The following is a 21662-nucleotide window of genomic DNA, read 5'->3' as shown; positions in this document are numbered from 1 at the left end:
CAGGGTATCAGTAGGGCTATGCTATCTCTAAAGTGTCTAAAAGATACTACCTTGCTCCTTCCTTGCTTCTGGTGGATGCAGTCCTTAGCATCCTTTGGCCTATTGATGATGCTTCATTCCTTTGTGTCTCTGTGGTTACATATATTTCCCAGTGTCTGTGCTCACATTTTCTTACTCTTATCAGGAAACCAGGCCTACCCTAATTCAGCTTGACATTGTTTTAACTTGTTTACATCTGTGAAGACCCCTTTCCAAATATAAGGTCATCTCAGAGGTAGCAGAAATCAGGACTTATCTAAATATCTTTCTAGGAGTCACAAAAATTCAATTTGTCACAGTCTTCAAGTTGAATTGCAATGTGTTGAATTAGATTGGGAGGCATAGAAGTGAGACATTAAGTATAAACAAGTGCAGAAATTTCTTTATAAAATAAAAGTGAGCAATATGATAAATTTCAGAAGACACAGATTGGAACAAAGTTTCTTGGTGTTTTTAATTGTTGCAGTTATTGTTAGTGTTTTAAAATTTGTTAAAGTACAGATCTTAGGTCCCACTGAAGATCTACCTGACGGAGTAAAATTTGCAAAAAAGGCAAAATCATAACTGTCATGCAAATATAGAATGAAAGGTCAAATATTTTATTCAGCTCATTTATTAATGAGAGAACTAGTAAAATATTTAAACTGAACCATAAGTATTTGAAAAAGTAGGTGTTTATAGGTAGTGTTAAGATATGATTGCTAGGTTATTTGGCCAGAACTGCTTAAAAGCCAACAAGACCCTAAATTATAATCTTGAGTTATTTTTTCAAGTACACAGAAATTATGTCTCTACCTGATGGCAGTCTACACATTAGAATGTAAATAATACTTGGACCTTTAATTAAGGATAAATAGCAAGTTGAGCAGTTATTTTGCCATATAGTTCTTGGGTCGCTTTTGCACTGAATGCCATTTAAAGGATGTGCTTCTCACCTTTGTTGACAGTTTTCAAGTTTCAGACAGTTTTTCTGACATACATATTAGAATCTGTGCAAGTGGAGATGAGGGCCTGAAAAATCTTTAATTGGCTCTTCAGTGATTCTAATATAAATTTAATTTTGAGAACTATTAAAGAAGACAAAACTAAGTGACTTGGAGTGCCCCTCTAAGACTGGAACCCATTATTTTCTAATGGCACCCTTCCCTGGGTTTGTGCTTATTAGTATTATTATTTTAAATATTTTTAGTTGTAGATGGACACAGTGCCTTTATTTATTTATTTTATGTGGTGCAGAGAATCAAACCCAGTGCCTCCCAGTGCTAGGCAAGTACTCTACCACTGAGCCACAATCCCAGCCCTTATTATTATTTTTTCAGTAGTGCTCAGCTCTTGGTAAAGAGAGACATTTGATCTAGGTGGAGAGTTTGCCAGGAAGATGCTCCAGAAGTACACAGTGACTAGGAAGAAAAAATGTTAGAAGAGGCTAGTTAATATATTGGAAACAAGGTACAGCCTGGGTAGGGAGAGAAATGAGGCGGGGATGAGCTTAATGGAGAAACAGAGAAGTAAGTCTTAAGAAAATATACAGTGGTTATAAGAAACTGAGTGGTCAGGTGACTGAGCAGAAGAGAGGGATGTTAAAGTTTTTAAGATTGCAAAGATGGAAGTAGTTTCTAATAATGGCAAAAAGTCCATGTTGTGCGGGTTGCAGTGGCGCACACCTGTAAATCCAGTGGCTCTGGAGACTGAGGCAGGAGGATCCAGAGCTCAAAGCCAGCCTCAGCAAAAGCGAGGCACTAAACAACTCGGTGAAACCCTGTCTCTAGATAAAACACAAAATAGGACTGGGATGTGATTGAATTCAATCCCGGTACAAAACCAACCAAACAAAAAGTCCAGATTGTGATCCCAAGAGTGAGTTACTGAACTGGAATAGAGGTGATTAGTGAGGATTACTTTCTCATGAATTTATATTATTCATAAAATACTAGATAGAAGCTTTAAAATTGTTATTGAGCCATTGTTCTGTTAACTTTCTCAGTTGTAGCCAGATGGACTGGATTTACTCGTGTTTGACAAAAGCCGATCTGCTCTACTTTTAATGGTATTTATTTATTGTACTATGATGATGATACTACTAACCACAGACATTTATTGAGCACATTAATATTCTTCCATACAACATCTTGTTTCATTCCTTCCCCACAAGGTTTGAATTGTTAATATCCCCATTTTATAGATGGCAATATTGAGATTTAACAGCAATAGATGATCTTCTTAAGTTCATAGTGAATGATAGGGCATTTAAATTTATTGAATGGCTTTAGTTTGTTTGACAATTATGTTCTAGGTATACAGCATGTACTTGGAGGTTGACAATTTATATAGTTCACATTCCTTCATGTAATTCAGTTTTAGAAATTACCACATATGCAGATGAGTTTGGGTTTTATTTTTTTATTTTTTTTGGGGGGGGGTATCAGGGATTGAACTCAGGGGCAGTTGGACACTGAGCCACATCCCCAGGCCTATTTTTTTTTTTTTTTTTTTAGAGACAGAGTCTCACTGAGTTGCTTAGTGCCTCAATGTTGCTGAGGCTGGCTTTGAACTCTCCATCCTCTTTTCTCAGCCTCCTGAGCCACTGGGATTAGAGATGTTCGCCACAGTGCCAGCAAGTTATTATTTTTTTTAAATATATTTTTTTTAGTTATTCATGGGCACAATATTTTTACTTTATTTATTTTTATGTGGTGCTGAGGATCGAACCTAGGGCCTCACATGTGCAAGGCAAGCGCTCTGCCACTGAGCCATAATCCCAGCCCCAAGTTTGGGTTTTATAAAGAATGAAGATGTGGGCCATTCCTTTTCCTAAAAATTTCCACCCTGACCCTCTTTTGACTCTAAAATCCATATCTTTCTTATATATAGTATTTACAAAAGAGAAAGGGTAGCTATATTAATTTCAGACAGTTGACTTCAGAGTAAGGAAAATAACCAGGGACAAAAAGATTACATGAAGTTAAAGCACTACTATGACATATTTGTTGGAGATTTGTAGTGATGCAATTTAAGAAACCTCACAGATAAAGATTTAGACTTTTCTAAAAATTTACAGTGCTAAATAATACATTAAAAACTTGTGCAGCCAAATGAAATTAGGTTGTTCTATGAGTAATCCCCTAGATAAATCTGCAACCCCAGCTCAGTGTTTTGGGGGTTCCTTTTGATTGAACCCAGGGTCACTTAACCACTGAGCCATATACCCAGCTCTTTTTATTTTTTAAATGTTTGAGACATGGTCTTGCTGAGTTTCTAAGGGCTTCCCAAATTGCTGAGACTGGCCTTGAATTTTGATCCTCTTGCCTCAGTCTTCTGAGCTGCTGGGATTATAGGCATGTGCCACCACTCCCAGAAAATTGGGTGTGAGAGTTAAGAGTTGCTCTTTGGATTCTTTTTCACTCCCTAAATGCTTCCCCAAAAAAATTTTTATAAGATCTCACAGACGTATTATAAGATATGATAGAAATGACACTTATTTAGGGGAAGTATAGCCAGACTCACCAGTTAGTAGTGAATAAAACAACATCCTTGAAAGCTCTGAAAAAATATAAACTTTTCAAAGTTTATAGTATAAAAAACTTACATTGTTCTTCATATTTGGCATATTTTTTGTGCAAAATTCTTGTGTTCAAATTTGTTTTTTAAGGAATTACATAATATGAATTAGTAATAATATAACTAAAAAAATGAGAGTGGATGGAGGATCATTTATAATCAGCATCAGGAGCACATACTAATCTAAAAAACACTTTATTCCGAGTTTAACTAGAATAGCCTAAAATAAACTTGCATTCCTAGTTGGATTATTACATTTTCATTTAAATATGTTTAATGTTCTTTCTGTTTTCTTTAGGGATAAGTAGTGAAAAAAAAATCATTCAGTTCCTGGAACATTATCCAAATTTGTATCTGATTTAACACATCCGACCTTGCACTCTTCAGAGGAAGTGAACACATGTTCTATGAGTAATCCCCTAGATAAATCTGCAGCCCAGCAAAGGAGCAATAAGATCAAATTCCAGTGTTGGTTTTTTTTTTTTTTTTTTGCACTGAAATGACATTAAATTCAAAAATTACATTAACAGGCTTCCGCCCTTTATGGTCGATTGCAGTCTGGTAGAGACTATCCAGGGGAGGAGATGTGGGAAGTTGACAGTGGTGGTGATGATGATAGTTGGTGATGTTGGAATAGTTGGTGAGAGTATATGGAATGGACCCATGATAGCCACTTTAAAAGTTTTTTCCCATTGTAGTCTGCTTTTTTTGTCAGTTCTGCCCCATGAACATGAATAATAGTAGGTGGTTGTAGCCTTCCCTATATGTGATGCCAATCAAAAATTTAGGAAAAATTACTCCTGATCCTTTTGGTACCTTTCCTCTTTAATGTTAATAGGTATAGGGTTGGAGGCGCAGCTCAGTGGTAGAGCACTTGTTTAGCATGGTTGAGGTCCTGGGTTTGAACCCCAGCACTGCCAAAAAAAAAAAAAAAAAAAAAGCAAATGAAAAACCCTAGGGGAGAAACTCAGTTGAGATCTGAAGACTAATTAAAAATACTTTTTCCCCCCTATAGCTTAAAGAAAACTGAAGCATTCCACTTATTTTTAAAATGGGGAAGTGAGAACATAAAATTCTTTAGCTGAACTCCTGACCTTTGGGGAGAGGATTGTTCCTTGGGTTGTGCCCTTAATGAACTAGATTACCCTTTGGGCCAAATCTTCAGTATGTGGTTTTCTAGCCTTGACTCTAATTTAGCCCTTCTCAGCCTAAGCACCATTCATTCACATTTAGGGCTAATCATTCTTTGTTCTAGGAACTGTCCTGTTCATTGTAAAATATTTTAGCAGCATTCCTAGCCTCCACTATATGGCAGTAACAGCCCTCCTACTCCATTTGTTACAACTAAAAACATCTCCAGATACTGTGAAGGGGGAGGGAACAGCTCTATGGGATCCCCTGCCTCTGCTTTGAGAATCATTGCTTTTGGTGGGCATTTGTTGATAAAGAATATTTTCCAAGTTTTAGTTTTATTTTTAAGCGTTTTGTCCTGTTGCAAGTATTTTGGTATAACAGACTTTAGTTTTAAGAACTGTAAAAATAATCTAGGAACACATTGCTACTTTGGAAGTGAAAGTGAGGACAGGGTCTTTCCTTGATTTGAGAATTAAACATTATGACCTTTGAGTGCTTGAGGACAGTGTTTTCAGACGGCAGGTGGGGACCCATTCGTGTGTTATGAAATCATTTTGTGGGTCGGGACTAGGTATGTTAAAGTGCATAGGGCCATAGCATAAAATGTTATTTCTTACTTTGGAATAACAAAAACATATGAAGCTAATGGTTTAGTGCATACGCCCAACCTTCTCTTTCAAATGGGAATATTCTAAACATATGAGCCTATAGTAGTATGTGACAATTAAGCCATTTATCTAGTCAGATTAAACTTATCAAACATTCCTTGAAATATGAAACATTCAGATCTATTCATTCATCTATTCATTGAACCATTCATCTATTCATTGTAGTGGATTAGAGACTCTTTGGTTTCTGGTGCATATTGTTATTCTTACAAGATGAGGAAGCACTGAACTCCATCACATATTTTAGAACATTCTTGGCACATTACTTGTGGACTGTTCATGCCCTCTCTTCCCCTAAACAAGATTCTGCAAAAAGACAGCTCCATTTTAATTGTCCTATTCATCAGCGTGCATACAAAAGTTCTGTTTTCATCAGCTGGTATTTATTTTAACATTTGTAGAAATTGGTTTTATGATAGAAATGGCAAGAAATGTTGTGTTTTGAAAATCAAATATAAACAGGAACATAAAGCCATCTAAAAATTACTTCTAACATTCTGCTTGTACTTTTTTTTTTAACAAAAGCTTATTTTTGAATAAACATAGATTGAAATTAGGGAATACATTAAATAGATGATTTGTCATTATAATGTGATAGTTCCAGCTGTTCAGAGGTGATTCTTGACTTTGTGAGATTTATCAACACATTCAATTGCTGAAAAAGCTGCCTTAGCTTCTGTTTATGAGAAAAAACACCTATTTTGAGTGATTTTATTTATTGTGTGGTTTTTTTTTTTGAAGATTGGAACACTTTCAGGAAGCATATTTTCATTTGCTGAGTAGTTAAAAAAAACCATTTTAAACTAGTTTCATCTTCTTGAAAATTCTGTGTTAGGATCATTGTTTTTTCTCTTTAAGGAAAAATGTTAATGATTGTTCAAAAGATTTTTTGTATTTCAATTTATTTTCACAGTGGAGGCTTTTATCTCTTTTTAATATAGTTGATATTCAGCAGAGATATTGTTTTCATGATAGTTTTAGGAGAAATTTGTGGGGTTTTATTTTTTTCATTGTCTAAACATCCTAACTTTTATGTTTGTGAAAGATCAGTGGGTGCACAATAAACCACATTTATTTCATTCTGCCCTTGTATATATTTATATTATTGAGTTACTGTGCCTAGTTCTTATGTGTGAAATGAAAGCAAGTGTAGAAGGTAGCTGAGGTTTTATGTAAGAGATACTTGAAAACAGATATCTAGTATTAGTCTTTAAAAGTACACTAAGGAGCAATAAAAATATGAATTCGGAAATATAATTTCTTTATAAGCAGAGGATATGAGTTTTTAAGTATTGTCATAAGAATTTAGGTGCAGAAGCTGGATGTGGTAGTATACACCTGTAATCCCAGCATCACTGGTGGCTGAGGTATGAGCATCGCAAGTTTGGGACCAGCCTTAGCAATTTAGCAACACCCTGTCTCAAAATAAGTAAGGAGGACTTTGGATGTAACTCAGTGTTATAATAAACTTAATCATAAAGTGCTCCTGGGTTTGATCCCTAATACCAAAGTGGGGAGGGGTGCAGAATTTAGGTTTGTATTTGTCAGCACTATACTGTTCTTAAAAACAGTAAATCAAGATAATAGAAAATTTTGGTACAACCATTTTAGTCCATAGTTAAGACCCCAGCAGTGTTATTTTATTATTCTTTTTTTTTTTTAAACGGGGTTTGAACTCAGGGCTTTGCTAATGCAAGGCAGACACTTTGCCACTGAGCTATATCCCAGTCCCAGTGTTACTTTTAATCTACTTTTTGTGTAATTCCAAAAGGTGATTTTAAATAACTCTAAAATTTTAAAGAAGAAAATGCTATTATTTTAAAAGGATACATTCTTATCCTACTATAAATTCATTTGAATGTGATTGTTAATGTTAAACAGTGCAGTTGGAGTTGTGGCTGAAACTTCTAAGTGAACATTCAATTAATGCCTCCTTCTGGATTCTGAGTAAAAAAAAATAATAAACTTTATCATAAAGTGGAGAATGCAAATATTTCATCCTTAAAAATAGTATGCTATGTTGCCTAAGTTTTTTACATCCAGTTTCTAAAGAAATTTCTGGAGCAAATAATACTTCTACCAAAGTATAAAAATCACTTTTCCTAGTCCCCCCCCCCCAAAAAAAAGATCATTTTACTTTAACTTCCTTCTCTTCATTTGATAAATAAAAAAGACTTTGGAGGAGGGGCTACCAAACAGTCAAATTTCAATATAATATAAATTAAACTTCATTAAATATTGCTTTAATGCCTTCAGAAAGGGATGGCTTGCAGTCTGTAATATAATCAATAATCTACATAATCTTTATATATTAATTTTTTTAGAAATGATTTTGGCAACTTGAGATGTTTATGATTGAAGCTGATTAAATATTTTGATTTTTACATTTACTTTGAACAAGTTCTATGAATTAATATTCTTTTGAAGTTTGAATTTATTATCATGTTTGTATATTTAACTATTGCTATGTTGTGTTTACTTTTTATTTTGCTCAGATTAAAGAATTCTTCGAATTTATAAATTGTATTGATAATCATTAATTATTTTGACCAAATTTGACCTCTCTTGGCTCCTATGAGTGGATATGCTAGGTAGTATGTCATCTGTTGTATCTTCTGTATTGGTAGTATAATATATCTAACGTCATACATAGTTTTAAATCTTCACAAATCCTGACTGACATGAAAGATGTGAGAACAATTTCTTTCTTTTTTTTTTTTTAAAGGTGATGGATGTGGACACACCGTATTAGGCCCTGAGAGTGGAACCCTAACATCCATAAACTACCCACAGACCTATCCCAATAGCACTGTTTGTGAATGGGAGATTCGTGTAAAGATAGGAGAAAGAATTCGCATCAAATTTGGTGATTTTGATATTGAAGATTCTGATTTTTGTCACTTTAATTACTTGAGGATTTATAACGGAATTGGTGTCAGCAGAACGGAAATAGGTAGGACGTTCTTAAAAATGTATTTTATACTATCTTATTTCTTCAAGTTTTAAAATTAAAGTAGTTTTTATATTCAACATTGAATAATTATGCTGCATAATATGATATGTGAAAAATTATTAAAAATGTGTAGAAATCTAAACTTTGAATCTTATTTTGGTAAGGGAAGATTCTTGTTTATTTACTTTCCTAATAAGCCTATGTTGGTACCTTTGCATAAGATGCTATTGTACTACTTCTAAGAAGGAAGAAGTTAATTGTCTCATTTTTTATGTTTTCTTTGATCATTTCATTTACAGTTGAAACATATAAGCATAATTCATGCTGAGGTGAATAAGAGCACGGATGGGTTTTAGATGAAGCTTCTTGAAGCTTGACACTGCTGTTAGCTTGCTGTGTGACCTCGGGCAGATTTTCTGATCTATTTTCTCACTTGCAAAATAGGAAACAAAATAGTATGTGTAAATGTGTTTAGAATAATACTTGACAGATGTTTAGTAAATAGCTGCTGTCATTGTTCCTTAAAAGCAGTGGTTCTCTAACTCGATGTTATTATAAAAACTTTCCAGGAAAATCTACTTTGCAGACAGGATTTAGAACCTTCACCATTTTCTGAAGCAATAAGGGGAAAATTTTGTAAGGCTATCTTGGTGAACTAACATTATGAAATTAGAACTTTTGAATTCTCTGAGTTTATCTGGGAACATTTACTAGTTCCAGTATGTAAAGTATCTTTCAGAACTATAGTAGGAAACCAGAATCTTGTTAAGTACCATACTGTGGTTGTCATCTGACTTCTCCATCACTGCCCAAATCTTTCACCTCTCCTCTGCTTTTTGGCCTCTTATCCCCTAGAGGAAAAACTCTTGCCCCCATTTGCTTGTTGATGATTGGTAAACTCTGTTGCCTTTCAGTCAACTCTTAATTAATCTGGTAGCTTGGTCACTACCTACATAATTCTAGCTGTATGTGGTGCTGGGTGAATTCTCAGGAGCTCAAATTGCCTGAGAATGTAGAAATACTGTGACTTTAACATTAGAAGACAACTGGATAGTATGTACTTGCCAAGGATGCAGTCCGGACAGAGCACCACCTGGGCGGTCTCAACAGGTTATAAAGAAAGATGAGGCCTGACCTGGGCAAACCTCTAGCACTTTACAGGAAATAAAGGAGATGGAGAAATACATTATGCTGACTATAAGGACTAAATTTAAAATTGGAGAAATTTTGTAAAAGAAATGACCTAGTTTCTTCAATATATAATTGGCATTTAAAAAATGGAAAGCAGAGGAAAGAGAGGGAACTTTGTAAATTGATATGTACCTTCCAAAAGTATGTGTGAGCCTTGTTTGAATCTTGATTCAATCTAACTCACAGAAGACATTTTTAAGATTATCAGAGGGACTGTGGCTGTGGCTCAGCGGTAGAGCACTTGCCTAGCATACATGAGGGCCCTGGGTTTATCCCCATCACTATTAAAAAAAGAAAAGAAAAGGAAGATTACAAGAAATTTTAAGAGGAATTGGACATTTGGTGATAGTAAAAAATGATTATATTAGATGTGATTATGTTATCATTGATTTTTAAAATCTGAGTTTTTGGAAGCATTCTGAAGTTCAATTGAAATGTGTAGGATTTATTTTTAAATATTTCAGGAGAAAAGGTACAAGGATAAGCAAACAATACATTGCTGAAACTCTGTAATGGATACATGGGATTTGTTATGCTCTTGTAGTTTTGAAAATTCCCACGATACAATGGTTATTAAAAAAAAAAAAGGAAACTAAAAGTGATATACATTTGGACAGTAAATAGTAGCAGAGTGACATGGGAAAATTTGGGGTGCCAATTTTAAATTGCACACTGTATGCATTCTGCTCACAGCTTCAGGAGGTCCTTCTTCTGGTAACTGAACCTGACCAGACTTCACAGGTATCTTCCGTATCTTGTGGAGGTTAAATGAAATGATACATTGCAGTTTCTGGCCTGTAACAGGTGTTTAATAAATCTCAGCTGTTTCTTATTTCCATTGTGTGTGCTTCTTTTTCTGTCTTCTCATGAGTATGTACAAACCTGCCTAAAGATCACGTGGGTTAAATTATGATGGTTCCTGTTGGATTTTAGACTGTGACACCCCTCAGCTGCCCCCATCACCACCTACCATATACTCTCTGGCCTTCCATTTTAATACAATCTATGGTTAGTGGTAGGAAGTTAACAGATAAAGATCATTCTAGAATAGTTGTTTAACATTCTAGTTAGGGTACATCTGGAGAGAATTTTGGAATAGAAACAAATGTATTGTGAACTTTGAGGGTCTAGTGATAATGTTAGTGAATCTTTTCCCCTTCATACTCTTCTTACTGTCCCTTCAAAACAGTGGCAGGACAAAATGAGCTCTGTTTCCCTATGTTTCCATTTAGATTTTACATGTATGGGTGTTAGTTTTATGGATTTTTCCTCCTGAGAGATGGTATTATGGAATAATCATAAAAAGAAATGAATAGGAGAATTTCTCAAGCAATGACTTTTTAAAATCACAAACTTATTAGAATGTATTTCAGGTGGCGGGGCACAGTGGCTCACGCCTGTATCCCAACAGCTTAGGAGCTGAGGCAGGAGGATCAAAAGTTCAAAGCCAGCCAGCCTCAGCAACTTAGGCCTAAGAAACTCAGTGAGACTCTGTCACTAAAAAAAAAAAAAAAAAAAAGGCTGGAGATATGGCTCAGTGGTTAAGTGTCCCTGGCTGGGTTCAATCTCTGGTACAAAACAAAACAAAACACCAAAACCAAAGCCAAAAACTATATACACAGAGCACACACACATACACATTTCAAATAATTAGACATTTTTTGGTTTACTTGGCGGTTGGGCAGTTATTTTGTGTACTCTGAGAGAGGGATAATGTGTTGTTTTATTTAATAACATGACTTTATTTTGACTTTATAAACTAGTTTCATAGAAACACATAGACAGACAAGGTGTGTTTAATGATACTTTTAGGATTGGCTCTCTATATCTGAATTCTGTCCTTTTAGCTATATCATATTAGAATGAGAATTTCATTAAGCCTTGCATTTTTATCTTTCCTTTTTGATTGTTCTTTAATTCCTATGTCTAAGTTGCTCTGTAAAGGTGGAAATTAAAGTTTAAAAATTATGAATCTTAATTTTTTCTGTGTATATGCAAATATATATTAACTATTTGCAACTTGCTTTCCCCTCAGTATTTAGATGTCTTTTCAAATCGGTTCACAGACAGCTATTGCCATCATTCCTCCCATATATAGTATTGATAATTAGTCCAAATTTGTACCTTTTCCCACATAATGTATGGGAATAATGTATGAGATTTGAGCTGGGGTCTATTTGTCAGTAAAATTCATAATCTCTACCATAGATAACCTTACCAATGTTATAATCTTTACAATCTAGTTTCCTCACCCCAAACTGTTGAACTAGCAACATTGTTTAGTGAACATTAACTTTTTCTTTTAGATGTTTATTTTGACATAGTTTCTGACTTAATAGAAAAGTTGCAAGAATGAGATAAAGATTTTCCACATACCTTTCACCTAGATTTTCCTAATATTTCTCCTGTTTTCTTCTCCCTGCCCCATAAATAGATATCTTTTTTTTCCTAGACAGTTTGAGAATAAGTTTCAGACGTGATGTCCCCTTATCTCTGGATGCTAAAGTGTTTATATCCTTAAAAGTATGGCATTCTCTTTATATGACCACAGAACAGTTATTAAAATAAAGGAAATTAGCATTGATGTAGTAGTAAGCTGTAACCTTACTTAGATTTCTTCAGTTGTTCAAATATTGTGCTAGATTGCAGAAGAAAATCCCAGATATTTTATTCAGTTTATCCCATCCTTTTAGTCTTCATTATTCTGGAGATGGTTAAAGGGGAAGACAATAGTTCCTGAGTTTCCCATTGTGTTTCATGATGTTGACATTTTTTGAGCAATGGGGGGGGTAATTGTTTCATAAAGTGTTCCTTAATTTGGTCTGTCGGATGCTGCCTCATGTTAGATGCAGGTTATGGACTTTGGCAGGAGCAAAAGATGTTATGTTCTTGGTGCATCATATCATGGTGCATGATGTTGATTTGTCCCATTACAGGTACTACTAACTTTGATTTCTTGGCTAAGGTGATGTCTTCTAGGTTTTTACATTATACCTATGTTTTTCTTCATAATGAATACATATCTTATGAAACTCTGAAATGATGTGAATTCCTGATAGTCATAAATTTGCACCCACTAGCTGAAGAAGAGTGCTTTCCCTTTTGCCCATTTGTTTATATCATGTGGAGTCAGTGGACTCTTGCAAATGCATGGCTACTAACCCTTTACTGTTATTATTTATTTTAATGCTCAAATTGTCCCAAATTTCCAGTGGCAGCCTCTGCAAGCTAACTATGATGTACTGATCATGCTTTAAGTACTTCCTTACATTTTGGCCCAGGACATTCTAGATTTATCTTGTATTTTCCTTTCCCGGTCTTGCAGTTATCCATTTCCTTAAGGAACCCTATTCTTTTCTGTGTAGAATAATATTAAAAATCCATGTTTGGTTACTAGGTTTAGATCAATGGAGATGTCATGTCCTATTAACAGATGGATTTAGTAAATATATGTAAATACATCTATACATGTACATACATTATTATCTATATTTGTCTACTTATGTTATTAAAACAATAGTCTGTAACTTTAACCCTAACCCTTACTTTAATCCTTATCCAACATTATAGGATTCATTCTATTCTTTTCCTGTTTATATTTGTAACTCATTTCTCTGACAGTGAGATATCTAACTTCTATTATCTACAGTATATTTATTTACTTGTTCAGTGCTGTAACCAGAAAGTTAAGTATTGCTAACCCTTGGCTCCACATGAAAGGAACTTGCTACTTAGAATTCACATTTCTGTAGTCTACACCTTGGGCCATTATTGTCTCAATACTGTTTTCAAAGATTATGTGGACTGATTCTATCCCACTATTTCTACACCTTCAGTATGGTTTTGTTATTCATTTGAAGTATGGTTTGGTTCATTTGCTTCTATTTATATTCCATTATAGGTTTCTCCTTCCATTCTTGTCTTTTTCTTTGTTGAGAATATGAAACAGTAACATGGTTTTCAAAGTTAAATCTGACTAAAAGTTATACTTACATAAATGTCACTCCATTTCTTCTATTCTTTCTACCTTACCTTTACCTACTTCTGTAGCTGACAAGTAGCATGTCTTTGTTTCATCTCTTCGCTGTTTTTTTTTTTTTTTTGGTACAAGTGACACATTGTTCATTTCTCCTTTTTTCTACAAAGCTAATATGCTGTCAGTACTCTTTTGTTCTCTGCCCACCCACCTCCTTACATACTTAATATATCCTGGAAACCACTCCTTATTGCTTTGTAGAGAGCAGCCTCATAATTTTGTGGTGATGTAGAGCTCTGTAGTGTGGACATACCACAGTTACTCTTTTATAAATATATTGGTTGCTTCCAATGTTTTACAGTTACAGAGTTTGATTTTTGGAGGTGATTTCGGAGTAGAATTCTGACACACAATTGCTGATCTAAAAGTAAAATGTATGTGAAGTTTTGTTAGATATTCCCCTCTATACAGTTGTGCCATTTTGCATTTCCATCAGCAATGCATAAAAATGTCATTTTCCCATCAGCCTTCCCAACACTGTATTGTCATGCTTTTTTAATTTTGCCAATTGATAGGTGAGAAATAGTATGCCAGTGTAGTTGTAATTTTCATTACCTTGAGGAAAATTGAACTTTTTTTCATATGTTGAAGGTGTCTGTGTGTGTGCATATTCTTGTTTTTTGCCTATTTTCAGTAGTTTCTTTTTAATCTTTGCATATCACAGGTTTTAGGAAATTATTATCTTTAATGATTATTAGTCTATATGTGTTATGTGATGCAAATAATTTCTACTAGTTTTTCTATTATCTTTTGACTGTTTCTGGGGCTTTTGTGTTTGTAGGGGGTATTTATCATGTAAACTTTAAAAAAATGTAATAATATTCATCAATTTTGTTCTATTGCATCTGGATTCTAACTCATAATTAGAAAGCCTCTCCCTACATCCCAGTTAAAGATGAATTTGCCCATTTTTTTTTTAACACAACCATATTGTCTTACTTTCTTATGTTTAAATCCTTGATACATTTGAGTTTTTTTTCCTTTGATATGAAATATAGATTTAATTGTATGTTTTCCATATAACTTATCACTTGTCCCACCACCGTGCTTTTAAATTTTTATCTTTGACCTAGCAGTTACAAATACTGCCTTTATCATACACTAAATTTCTATCTGGGTTTATTTCTGGACTTTCTTTTATTTCACTGGTTAATCTATTCACACTGCATACCAGAATCTCACAGGTTTTTAAAATGGTAACTGTTAATGTTTATTAACTGTACAGATGAATGGATTTCACTGTGATGTTTTATACATGCATATACCATGCTTTATGAGCACCTTCTCTAATACTTCCCCTTCTACTTCTGGATAATCTTTTTTTTTTTTTTTAAGTCTATATAATCAGAGAAGACATTCGACAACTAGTCTTTTTGTGTTTGGTTTGTTTTGCTTAACAGTGTTCTCCAGTTCCATTCATTTTCCTGCAAATGATAGGATTTCATTCTTCTTTATGGCCAAATAATGTTCCATTGTGTTTATATGTGCTATATTTTCTTTATTCAGTTATGTGCTCACTGACACTTAGACCATCTTGTAGAAAGTGCTGCAGTAAACATGGGCATACAGGTATCTCTCTTGTATGCTGACTTCATTTCCTTTGGGTATATACCCACAGGTTGGATAGCTGGATCATGTGATTTAAAAAAAAAATGAGGAACCTTAGTATTATTTTCTATAGTGTACTAATTTATATCCCCACCAGACTGTGTATAAGTTCCTTTTTCTCCACAGTTTCACCAGCATTTCTCATTTCTCTCTCTTTCTTGATGTACATATGTGTACACACACACACACACAAACACTTATGATAGTTATTCTGATTGGAGTGAGTTGGCATCTCAATGTTGTTTTGATGTTCATTTTCCTGATAGGTTGAAATATTGAGCATTTTTCATATATTTATTGGCCAATTGTACGTTCTTTTAAGTTTTAATTTCATTTTTGAAACACTGGGGTTTGAACGCAGGGCACTCTTATCACTGAACTATATCCCCAAATCTTTTTTTGAGACAGAGTCTTGCTTAGTTGCTGAAACTAGACTTGAACTTGAAATCCTCCTGTGTCAGTCTCATAAATTACTGGGATTACAGGTGTGTGCCGCTGCACCTGGATCACTTATACTTATTTTGAGAAGTATCTGTTCAGGTCATGTATCTGCTTTGTTAATTGGATTAGTTTTGTTGTTGCTATTGTTGCGGCTGCTGTTAACTTTTGGAGTTCTTTATATATTCTGGGTATTCTCTGTCAGGTGAATAGCAGGCAAAGATTTTCTCTCATATTGTAGATATTCTTTTCGCTATATTGATAGCTTTCTTTACTTGCACATGCTTTCAGTTTGATATAATCCCGTTTGTGTTAAGTCTTACTTTTGTTTCCTGAGCTGTTAGAGTCCCATTCAGGAAATTTTTTCTCCTGTGCTTTCTTTTAGTAGGTCATTTACTAAGGTCTTGGTCCATTTTGAGTTGATTTTTATACGTTGTGAGAGATAGAGGGTCTAGTTTCAATCTTCTATATATGAATAGCTATTTTTGCCCAGCACCATTCCTTAAAAGGCTGTCTTTCCTTCAATATATGTTTTTGGAACCTTCATCAAGAATCAGATGCCTGTAGATGCATGGATTTATTTTGGAGTCAACTATTCCATTGTTTTTATGCTATTTTGTTAGACTGGCCTTGTGGTGTGTTTTGAAATCAGGTATTGTGATGGCCCTAACATTGCTCTTCTCCTTCAGGATTGCTTTGCTTCTTCCAGGCCTTTTCTTCCATACAAATTTTAAGACTGTTTTTTTCTAGTTCTGTGAGGAATGTCATTGATATTTTGATAAGGATTGCACTCAATCTGTAGATTGCTTTTCATGATATGTCCATTTTGTGGATATTGATTCTTCATGAATATGGTAGTCTTTCCATCTTCTGAGGTCTTCTTCAATTTAGTCTATGTTTTATAATTTTCACTATAGAAATCTTTCACCTCCTGAGTAAAATTTACTCCTAAGTGTTTTTATTTTGTGAGACTATTGTGAATAGAGTAGTTTTCTTGATTTCTTTCTCAACAGATCAGTATTGAAGATAAGAAAGCTATTGAATTTTGTGTGTTGGTCTTGTATCATGCTTCTTTGCCGAATTTGTTTATCTAGAAGTCTTCTGGTGGAGTTTTCTGGGTCCTCTATTTATAGAATCATGTAATCAGCATAAAGAGATAGTTTGACTTTTTCTTTTCCTATTTATATCCCTTAGTTTCCTCCTCTTGCCTGATTATTCTGGCTAAAGTTTCAGAAACTGTATTGTATGGGAGTGGTGAGAATGGACATCCTTGTCCTGTTCCTGATTTTGGAGGAAATACTTTTTCTCTGTTAATTATGATGTTAGTTTTGGGTTTGTTTAATGTAGTTTGCTAATATTTTCTAAAGGATTTTTTTTTAATCTAAGTTCATGAGGAATACTGGTCTGTAGTTTTCTTTCCTTGCTGTGTCTTTATCTGGTTTTGGTATAAGAGTGATAATGGCTTCATAGAATGAGTTTTGAAATGTTACCTTCCTTTCTGTTTAAGGAAGATTGGCTTTAGTTCTTTAAATATCAGAATTCAACTGAGAATATCTGGTGCCGAGCTTTTATTTTCTGGAAAGCTTTTAATTGTTGTTTTAACTTCATTGCTTGACTTTGGTCTGTTAAGGTTTTCTGTATCCTCTTGGTTCAATCTGGGTAGGTTATGTATACCTAGAAATTTGTCAATATCATCTAGATATTCCAACTTATTGAAATATAAGTTTTCAAAATAGTCCCTAAAGATCCTCTGGATATCAGAAGTTTCTGTGATGATATCTCCTTTTTCATCTCTAATTTCATTAATTTCATCTCTAATTTCATTTTTATATCTTCTTATTGGATTATTCCCTTTACCAGTAAGTAATGATCATCCATGTCTCTTCTGATTCTTTTTTTGGGTTCTTTGTTTTTTGAAATCTGCTTTGCCATATATGAGAATAGCTACTGCTTTTTGTTTTGAGACTCCATTTGCATGGGATACCTAATTTAATTAATTCTGTATTTCAAAAAGACTGTTGTCAATATTCAGTATCAATACAGTTACACTATTAGTTTCTCTTTCTCCCAGCTGGCCCTAAAGAGACCATGATGAAGGAGAATACATTTTAAGCCAATAAGAAGCAAAGTTTTAAAATAATATACAACTTTAAAAGTTTTGTACATAAGCCATTCAAGATTCTCTAGCACTGACTGGTACAAAGCACAAAGAGATGTCACTTTTAGATACAGCAGCTTCAGATCCAGAAAAAGATGATGAGTTGAGTTTCATATGGCTAAATCAGTGGCAAAAACATAATTTTCTTTCTTTTTCAAGGAGGCAGGAGAGCAATCACATGGTCACCTCAAGATTAAGAGGCCTATGATCTATTCTATGGACACTTGAGAAGGGGGTAGAGATGGGATAAAAATTTGGTCTCAAGGCTAAGGATGTGCTCAATGGTAGAGCACTTACCTAAACATGCATGAGGCCCTGGGTTCGATACCCAACACCACAAAAACAAAAAGTCTCAGAGGTCTCATTATTTTAATTTGATAATTTCTAATGAAAAATATAAAAGAAGAATAAAGTTGTCTAAAGATACCTTAAAGCTAAACAAACAACAACAACAAAAGAAAAGAAAATACGTGATTCCCCTTGGAATCAGGATTTTTGTTTGCCTGGTAGTTTGCACAGAACAATGAGGTTTTCTCTGAGCTCTGTTTGACTCCCAGTAAGGCAGGCACATTCCTTTTTTTATCCTCTCTGGAGAGGAAAACATGGATTATGCTGGAAAGTTACCTTCCAAAAATGAGAAGAGAATTAGATTGCTGCTTCAGAGCTATGGAAATAATTTAGAGTGTTTTACAAATGGTTACTGTAACCAAAATAATAATAATAATAATAATAATAATAATAGCAGCAAAATGTGTACATCACAACATGCTTTTAAAGACACTTCGCATTGTGCTCACATTCCCTTAAATGTTATACCCAAAGGTTCTTGGCCTCTAACCCTCTTTGGTAAGAGGCTGAGACCCTTTGGTGAAAAAGACAAAGGGGTGGGGGTAGAGGGGATGTTTAAAGGAGAAAGCAGCCTTACAGTTAAAGATCAGCCCTCAGTTTCAAGGTCAGCTTTGGGCTGGCTGGCCGGGTCAGAGGGAGGAGCAGCAGCTCTATATCCCATTCAGGTCAAGCAGAGTATGAATTGTAGGATTGGATTTTTTATTTGACATTTTTCCATTTTTTTTTTAATGTAAAGCACTTAATACTATAACCTTTCTTCTGTGTTTATGTGGTTTCTATAATTTTTTCTTTTAGTTGATTTCTAATTTCATACCGTTATGATCTGATAAGATGCATGGGATAATATCCTTTTTTTTTTTTTTTTTTTTTGCATTTGCTATTACTTGTTTTGTGACCCAAAATGGCCTATTTTGGAAAAGCTCTCATGAGTTGCTGAGAAGAAATTGAATTCATCTGTTGTTGGATGAAATGTTCTATAGATGGCTGTTAGTTCATTTGAAGTATAGTATCATTTAGGTCAAATGAGTCTTTCTTGATTTTATGTGTGAATGACCTGTTTATTGGTGAGAGGCAGTTGAAATCACTCAGTATTATTGTATTAAAGTCTGTCTAGGACTTTATTGTCAAGAAGTGTTTGTTTTATGTAATTAGGTGTGCTGATATTTGGGGCATAGATGTTTACCATTTTTATATCTTCTTATTGGATTATTCCCTTTACTAGTAAGTAATGATCATCCTTGTCTCTTCTGATTCTTTTTTGGGTTGTTTGTTTTTTGAAATCTGCTTTGCCATATATGAGAATAGCTACTGCTTTTTGTTTTGAGACTCCATTTGCATGGGATACCTTTTTCCATCTTTTATTTTCAACTTTATGAATCTCTTGCAAACAATGTATATTGGGTCTTGTTTTTATAATCTTTCTGCCAGTCTGTGTCTTTTAATTGGAGAATTGAGACCATTTACATTCAGAGGTATTATGGAGAGATGCTTTTATTTCCAGCCATTTTAGCTTATTTCATAGAGTTAATTCATAAATTTTTATTAATTGCTCTTCTGGGAAGCTTTATCCATTTGAGAGCTCTGGAGTTTGCTTTTGAGCTCTTCTTTGTGTGGTATTTCTCTTCCATAGTTTTGGCTTAATATTCATGAATACCTTTAGTTTATCCTTATCATTGAAAGATTTTATTTTACTTTTGATTCTCAAAGTTTTGCTGGGTATAGCAATCTTAGCCAGCATTTTTTCCCCCTTAGCACTTGCATTTTTTCATTCCTAGCCCTCTTGACTTTTAGAGTTTGAGTTGAGAAGTCAGAAATGAGCCTTATTAGTTTACCTTGAAATGAGACCTTCTTCTCTTGTGGCTTTTATTATTCTATTTTTATTCTCTGTACTAGGCATTTCAATTATGATGTGTCCTGGAGAGATTGTTTTTTATGTGTGGACATCCACCTTGTTCCTAAGATTTGGAAAATTTTCTATTTCACTGAAAAGATTTTTAATGCATTGCCTATATTTCTATGCCCTCTTCTATCCCAGTGATTCTTAATTTTGTTCTCTTCATGTTGTCCCTGAGTGTTCTTATATTCTGATCTTAGTCTTTTGTTTACTGTTTACTGAGTGTTCAAACACCTGTCTTTGAGGCCTGACATTCTATTTTCTACAGAATCTAATCTGTTGGTGATACTTTCAAGTGAATTGTTTATTTGATTTATTGTGTAATTTATTTCCAGGAATTCTGATTGGTTTTTCTTTTTTTTTTTAATTGGTTGTTCAAAACATTACAAAGCTCATGACATATCATCTTCCATACATTTGATTCAAGTGGGTTATGAACTCCCCTTTTTTACCCCAAATACAAGTTGCAGAATCACATCGGTTACACATCCACATTTTTACATAATACCATATTAATGACTGTTGTATTCTGCTACCTTTCCTATCCCCTACTATCCCCCCTCCCCTTCCCTCTCATTTTCCCTCTCTATCCCATCTGCTGTTGTTTAATTCTCTCCCTTGTTTTTTTTTCCCCCTTTCCCCTCACAAACTCTTATGTGTAATTTTGTGTAATAATGAGGGTCTCCTTCCATTTCCATACATTTTCCCTTCTCTCTCCCTTTCTCCCACCCCACTCGTCTCTGTTTAATGTTATCTGATTGGTTTTTCTTCAGTATCTCTCTCTTTCAAAATGATCTTTCATCTCCCATATTTGTTCTCTTAATTCATCCACCTTAATTCATCTTTTAGCTCATTAATAACTTTAATAATCAGTTTTAATTTTTTTTCTCAGAAATTTCATCCCCTTCCATGTCTGTGAGTTCCTTTGTTGGGTGATTGTAAGTTTTAGGGGGAGACTGTTTTGCCCATTTCCTCACGTTTTCAGAGGTCTTAGACTTGGACATCTGTTGAGATGTATTCATTTTCCTCTATTGTGAGAATGTCTTTTGGTGTGTATTTATCTTTTGTAATAAGTCGTATGTTGTTGCTATCTCTTAGCTTTAACATGCAGGCTCAATGTAATCCAACTGTGAGTTTTCACTGCCAGTGCCCTTCTGTGGAAGAACTGCTTAATTCAGCACTGGAGAGCTATTGTAACACTGTAGGTTCCCTGAGCCATTATTTTGGAATCTTTCTCTGATTTTACTGTAGAAGTCATTAGCTGTAGTGGGACCAGATGTCCTTTTTCAGTTGTTTCTATTTGGGGCCTACTGATTGGTTTGGAGTTTTTGTCTTCCTTAGTCTGCATGTTAAAAAGTATTGCAGCTTAAGCTGGGTTGTGTGGAGCAAGGTGCACTGTACTGGACTAACTTGTAGGTCTACTTTAGTTACAAAATTTGTATCTTGTGAACTTGCAGTGTTCTGGTCACTGCCCAGCCCCTCGCAGAAAAAGGGGAAACGAGCAACAGCAACAACAGTGTTAATTTACAGCATTAAAATAAATGAACATACTTTATATACAGAGACATGAAAAATTGTGCTTATATGTGTAATAAGGATTGTAATGCATTCCACTGTTGTCATGTATTTAAAAAATA

General features: G+C 34.4%; 1 protein-coding gene across 3 annotated transcripts in view; it reads left to right on the top strand.

Annotated features, from left to right (window-relative positions):
• DCBLD2 (discoidin, CUB and LCCL domain containing 2) overlaps positions 1-21662 on the top strand; it is an 83831-nt gene that overhangs the window by 10920 nt on the left and 51249 nt on the right. Inside the window, exon 2 of one of the 3 annotated variants that reach the window (XM_081302609.1) lies at positions 8125-8352. The exons of the other annotated variants lie outside the window; for them this stretch is intronic. Within the exon in view, the coding sequence (XP_081158735.1) occupies positions 8125-8352 (228 nt within the window). The remainder of the gene's footprint in view (positions 1-8124; positions 8353-21662) is intronic. 3 annotated transcript variants of the gene reach the window in all.

This window comes from Spermophilus citellus (genome assembly GCF_964194105.1).
Source record: "Spermophilus citellus genome assembly, chromosome: 7".
Lineage (NCBI taxonomy): Eukaryota > Metazoa > Chordata > Mammalia > Rodentia > Sciuridae > Spermophilus > Spermophilus citellus.
The sequence above is the reverse complement of the archived record's forward strand: the minus strand, read 5'-3'. Positions and strand labels throughout refer to the sequence as shown.